Source organism: Lolium perenne, chromosome 7, assembly GCF_019359855.2.
Source record: "Lolium perenne isolate Kyuss_39 chromosome 7, Kyuss_2.0, whole genome shotgun sequence".
Taxonomy (NCBI): Eukaryota; Viridiplantae; Streptophyta; class Magnoliopsida; order Poales; family Poaceae; genus Lolium; species Lolium perenne.
In genome coordinates, this window is record NC_067250.2 from 203,411,807 (window position 1) to 203,417,528 (window position 5,722).

A 5,722-nucleotide genomic window follows, 5' to 3' on the forward strand; every position below is an offset into this window, starting at 1 on the left:
TAAAAGAGATACTGTAATTAAAACCATCCATAGCCTGTATGGAGTACTAGGTGGACACAGCTTGAGCACGTACGTACTCCGATCTGTACCGCATCGCTAGGTCCCATCGATCTCTCTCGCTACACTACGACTACATACAGTCTCTTCTCTCTCTCTCTCTATGTGTGCATCATCACAGGGTAGAGCGGGGTGGCATCCTGCGCAATAACTCCACGCCATGGCCGCAATGAATGCCATTGCACCCTCCTCTCGCTAGCTACTCTCCGCAATAACTCCACCCATTCAATACGCGCACCAGCCACCGTTCTCCTCCGGCCCCTTCCTCTCCTCCGTCTCCATCCATCCTCTCGTCCCCTTCCCCTTCCTCTTCTTCTCCGATCCATCTCTCCCGACACCTCCTGCCAGCTTCGTCGAGCTCGCAGTGGATCGACAGAGGAAGAAGCGTCTGCGTAGCTGGCTGGTCCTCTTACTCCGTGGCGGGGGCAGAGGCAGACAGATCTGAGCTCGGGTATCGATCCATCGATCGAGTGCAAGCGAGCTTCGATCTGCCGAGGTTTTGCATGGTGCGAGCGGGTTTCTAGCTAGCTAGGGTTTCATCTTTGTCGGCGAAAGGAGGAGGTCAGGCATAGCTTATTCCCGGAGGGATGATGGTCCCCGGGCGCAACATGATCGGCCGGAGCAACGGCGCCGGCGTCGCATACGCTTCCTCCTCCTCCTCCGCGCTCTCCCTCGGCCAGGTTTCGTAACACTTCTTCTCTTGCACCTCTACCGGCTCTATACACATCAAGTTGTCTGAACTGTTTTCAGAAAACGGACATTTTAGTTCCTTTGCCCCCGCCTCAATGAGATGTTATGAAGTACTACCTCCGGCCTCTGCATGCATTGTTCATGCACAAATCTCTCCTACATCTCTTCGCACTTGCTAGCAGTATCCTCCAGGACTAGTGCCAGCTTAGTAAAATAATTGTGTACATGCATATAACTAAGCTTTCTATATATGTGGTGTGTTCATCAAGTGTTGATGGAGGCCGGAGGAGTGTAGTGGTATACTTGCTTTTCAAAAAAGAACGCAGGCCGGGCATTTAAGTAGCTGGCTACCAATATGAGTTAAATACCAAAAGCCAAAAAAAGGATTCAACATTCATGCCATATCTCAAGGTCTTAATTTGTGTTGCTTTCATAAGTATCTGACCTGAGAAATGAAATGTAAATGCCGACGGTTGGTGCCTGCCTGCCTGCACTTGGATGGATACGTGGAGCATTAAGTTCCTGCTCAGCTCGATCTGCTCCTTTATTTCTCAAGCTTGTTCTTTGGGTTGTGCCATGCTACTACCTCCTTTTCCCAACCTTATATCTTTTCAAGTATTTATTGCTCACCAAATATGCAGTAATAGTACCAAATTTCCCAACAGTGTTTGCTAGTCAGTACTCAGTGCTAGTACCCCATGTGCAATCATTTTTTTGTTTCTAGATTTCGATCCTCTCATTTCAGAATGCTCACACTTCAAACTCAATTTCCCATTTCATGTAGTACATGTACTTCAGAAATCAAGCAATACCGGACACTTTATTTCTCCCTATATAGTTATAAGAGCAATTCCCAAGCCTTCAGTTCCTCTCGATAGTTATACGGCCTCTTGTTCAATCAGTACCATAGAATTGTAAGTCCATCAAAATCCCCAACAGAGTTTCCTACTCAGTACTCGATTGTACCTCATGTGCAATTAGTATTTTGTTTCTTGAATTGATCTCCTCTCATTTCAGAATTCAAACTTAACTTGAATTCCCCATTTTATGTACACCTAAAATCACAGGCAGCTGGATAACTATAAGTAACATAAATTCTTTGCGTTTCAGTATTTACTGTAAAATGGCAAGTCCATCTGAAGAATGTAATGCAGTAGTCAGTAGGCTAGCTAGCAACATCTTTCCTCAATCGCCATTGATATTTCTTGCCTAATTTTGGTTGCCATGATTAATCAGTTCAATATTTTTGCGAGCATTAATCAGTTCAATTCGGCAATTTTAACTGAGTGATAAAAAAATTCATGTATGCAATGCAGAACTTGATGGATGGGGTGCACCACCACCAGCTCCCAGCAATGCTGCAGCATCAGTTGATGGATCACCATCTTCTTCTTCCCCAGCACCAGCACCATCAGCAGCAGGCGACTAGCGAGAGCGACGCCCGTGGCCCTCACGGTGGCGGCAACAACAACAGCAGCATCAACAACGAGGAGCTGGAGATGAGCAAGTCAGGTACTGGCAGTGACAACAATCTCGACGGAGGAGGCGACGGTGGCGCCGGGGAGGAAGATGAGCAGGAGGACCCGGCCGGGCAGCACCCCCGCAAGAAAAAGCGTTACCACCGTCACACGCAGCACCAGATCCAGGAGCTTGAGGCCTTCTTCAAGGAGTGCCCCCACCCCGACGACAAGCAGCGCAAAGAGCTCAGCCGCAGCCTCAACCTCGAGCCCCTCCAGGTCAAGTTCTGGTTCCAGAACAAGCGCACCCAGATCAAGGTATGTAACGTGCTTTCATGGCGATCGATGAGACGATGATCAAATTGATGCAATGCTAAATTGATGACTGGTGGTGCAGACTCAGCACGAGAGGCAGGAGAACACCGCGCTGAGGTCCGAGAACGACAAGCTGAGGGCGGAGAACATGAGGTACAAGGAGGCGCTGGCCAACGCGTCGTGCCCAAACTGCGGCGGCCCGGCGGCCATCGGGGAGATGTCCTTCGACGAGCACCACCTGCGCATCGAGAACGCGCGCCTCCGCGACGAGATCGACAGGATCTCCGCCATCGCCGCCAAGTACGTCGGCGGAAAGCCCGTTGTTGGCGCGGTCTCCTCGGCCGCCTACCCGCCGCTACCGCCGCAGTCGTCCGGCCGCTCGGCGCTCGAGCACCACCTGGGAGGCATGTTCGCCGGCGCCGAGTTCGACAAGCCGATGGTGATCGAGCTGGCCGTGGCCGCCATGGAGGAGCTCGTCCGGATGGCGCAGCTGTGCGAGCCGCTCTGGATCCCGTCCATCGACGGCGAGGCGCTCAACGAAGAGGAGTACGCGCGCGCCTTCCCGCGTGGCGCGCTGGGCCCTAAGTCACCGGAGCTCAGGTCGGAGGCGTCGCGGGAAACGGACGTGGTGATCATGAACCACATCAGCCTCGTTGAGATGCTCATGGACGTGCGCCAGTGGTCTGCCCTCTTCTCCAGCATTGTGTCCCGCGCGGCCACGCTCGACGTGCTCTCCACTGGCGTCGCCGGCAACCACGATGGCGCGCTTCAGCTCATGTCCGCCGAGTTCCAGATGCCGTCGCCGCTGGTGCCGACGCGGGACACCCAGTTCCTTCGCTACTGCAAGCAGCATCCGGGCGGCGCGTGGGCCGTGGTCGACGTCTCTCTCGACGGCCTCCGTTCTGCCGCAGCGCGCGGCCACTTCCGCCGCCGCGCATCCGGGTGCCTCATCCAGGAGATGCCCAACGGGTACTCCAAGGTGACATGGGTGGAGCACGTCGAGGCCGGCGATGACGCCATGGTGCACGACCTGTACAAGCCCCTGGTGAACTCCGGGCTGGCATTCGGGGCGCGGCGATGGACGTTGACTCTGAAGCGGCAGTGCGAGCGGCTGGCGAGCGCCATGGCCACCGTACCGGCCTCCGGCGGCGACGTGATCACGACAGCGGAAGGGCGGAGGAGCATGCTAAAGCTTGCAGAGCGGATGACAGCGAGCTTCTGCGGCGGGGTGACCGCGTCAACGACACACCAGTGGACGACGCTCTCCGGCAGCGGCGCGGAGGACGTGCGCGTGATGACCCGCAAGAGCGTCGACGACCCCGGCCGCCCGCCGGGGATCATCCTGAACGCCGCCACCTCTTTCTGGCTCCCCGTCCCTCCCTCCCGCGTCTTCGGCTTCCTCCGCGACGACTCCACCCGCAGCGAATGGGACATCCTCTCCAACGGCGGCGTCGTCCAGGAGATGGCCCACATCGCCAACGGCAGCCACCACGGCAACGCGGTCTCCCTCCTCCGCGTCAACGTAAGTGCCTATCTATGAACCCATTACTCCATTACTCTGCTTCAGAGTTACAACTTACAATCTTTCATGGTCATGGCTGACATGAATTTGATGCTGGTTCTGCAGAACGCGAACTCGAACCAGAGCAACATGCTGATCCTGCAGGAGTGCTGCACGGACACAACGGGGTCGTACGTGGTGTACGCGCCGGTGGACGTGGTGGCCATGAACGTGGTGCTCAACGGCGGGGACCCGGACTACGTGGCGCTGCTGCCATCAGGGTTTGCCATCCTGCCCGACGGACCGGCTGGCGCGCCGGACGCCGGCGGGTCGCTCCTCACCGTGGCGTTCCAGATCCTCGTCGACTCCGTGCCCACCGCCAAGCTCTCGCTGGGATCCGTCGCCACCGTCAACAGCCTCATCGCCTGCACCGTCGAGCGCATCAAGGCCGCCGTCGTCGTCAGCGCCGGGGACAACGCCGCCGCACCCTGCGCCACCCGGTGACCGCATCGATCCATCCGTCGTGCTCAACGGTAAGTACTGCATATCAAGAACGCGTGTGCTCATCCCTATACGACTCTTTGTATTGCTGATCTGATCGTGTTCCAATTTTTACTGTGGCGCAGGAGATTAAGGGAGGGATCAAGAGCGGACCCGGAGATTTAATTAGCGATGTGGGAAGTCAAGAACGCACCGCAGACTGTCCTTGCCAAGTGTTGTTTGCATTGCATAAGCTTCAGCTTATCATCCCCTTTCCTCTTCCCAGCATAATCCAATCACCACCACCACCACAAGCAAACACAACACAATCAGCAAGAAGGGATCAAACCACAGAGGAACACAACTTAGGTCCTACGATCATGGCTGCATACATGTGCACGCATTAACATGTCATAGGCTCTGAGTTGTGTTGCTTAATTAACTAGTTTCAATTCATCAACATATTTACTACATGTTTGTGTTTGCTTCGTAGTAGACTTAGCATGCATCCTTCTCTCAATTAGATCATCATGTCATGAAAATTCAGAAGCAAGCAGGCAACAACACTCTGCAAGGGCGGTTGGTTCGGGTATTGACTTCTCTTTTAGTTTTCTCTCTCTGGGTTGCCATTCCCTCTCTAGGATGATCATTCAGGATCTAGATTTTCAGTTTGGTGAATTTCGTTGTCATCTGTTTTGTTATGCTGTGCTCTCTCCATCTCTGTGTGGAGGGGGTGTCTCTTTAAATTAGACTTTCGTAACTTGTATGTTATGTTTGCAACAATATAATTTGGATTCTTTTTTTGCATTCGTCCACGCCTTTGAGTAGATGATTTGTTGTTTCTCGTTCTTCTTTCCATTTCGTTGTCATCTGTTTAGTTTTGTTTGTGTGTTTTGAGTATAAAAACATTAATATGATACTGATGTACGTTTTGCTGATTGAAAAGCCCGTGGATTTTGTGAACTTGCGGGTTCACATGAATATGAATTAGGATGATTGAAGCCCTCCTTGCCATGCTTGACGGTGCCAAATGACCCTCTGGAGATTGCTAACCTTTCCCTCCATTTGTATGGAGTTCATGTCCGGACTCGAGATCAACTTCGACAAGACTGAAGCTATGATTATAGGTTGTGATCTCGAGGGGCAACTTAGAGAAACCCATATGATGAACTGCAAGTTACGACTTTTCCGTCACCTACATAGGCATGCCAATAGTACCACA

The 5,722-nt window shown here is 53.2% G+C and overlaps 1 protein-coding gene across 1 annotated transcript; it reads left to right on the plus strand.

Moving 5' to 3' along the window:
* The first annotated feature begins 220 nt into the window (after window positions 1-220).
* On the plus strand, window positions 221-5,309 carry LOC127314450 (homeobox-leucine zipper protein ROC7). Its single transcript, XM_051344917.2, has 5 exons — window positions 221-737; window positions 2,064-2,522; window positions 2,602-4,041; window positions 4,147-4,553; window positions 4,647-5,309. Exons 1-4 carry the CDS (start codon window positions 645-647, stop codon window positions 4,522-4,524), a joined length of 2,370 nt encoding a protein of 789 aa, XP_051200877.1. The 5' UTR covers window positions 221-644; the 3' UTR covers window positions 4,525-4,553; window positions 4,647-5,309.
* Window positions 5,310-5,722: the final 413 nt, after the last annotated feature.

Excerpts from the sequence above, each read along its gene's own strand:
- LOC127314450 (XM_051344917.2), top strand. The coding sequence starts at position 645 with ATGATGGTCCCCGGGCGCAACATGATCGGCCGGAGCAACGGCGCCGGC. Across the intron at positions 2,523-2,601 it reads ACAAGCGCACCCAGATCAAG|ACTCAGCACGAGAGGCAGGA; the intron begins GTATGTAACGTG and ends CTGGTGGTGCAG. Across the intron at positions 4,042-4,146 it reads TCTCCCTCCTCCGCGTCAAC|AACGCGAACTCGAACCAGAG; the intron begins GTAAGTGCCTAT and ends CTGGTTCTGCAG.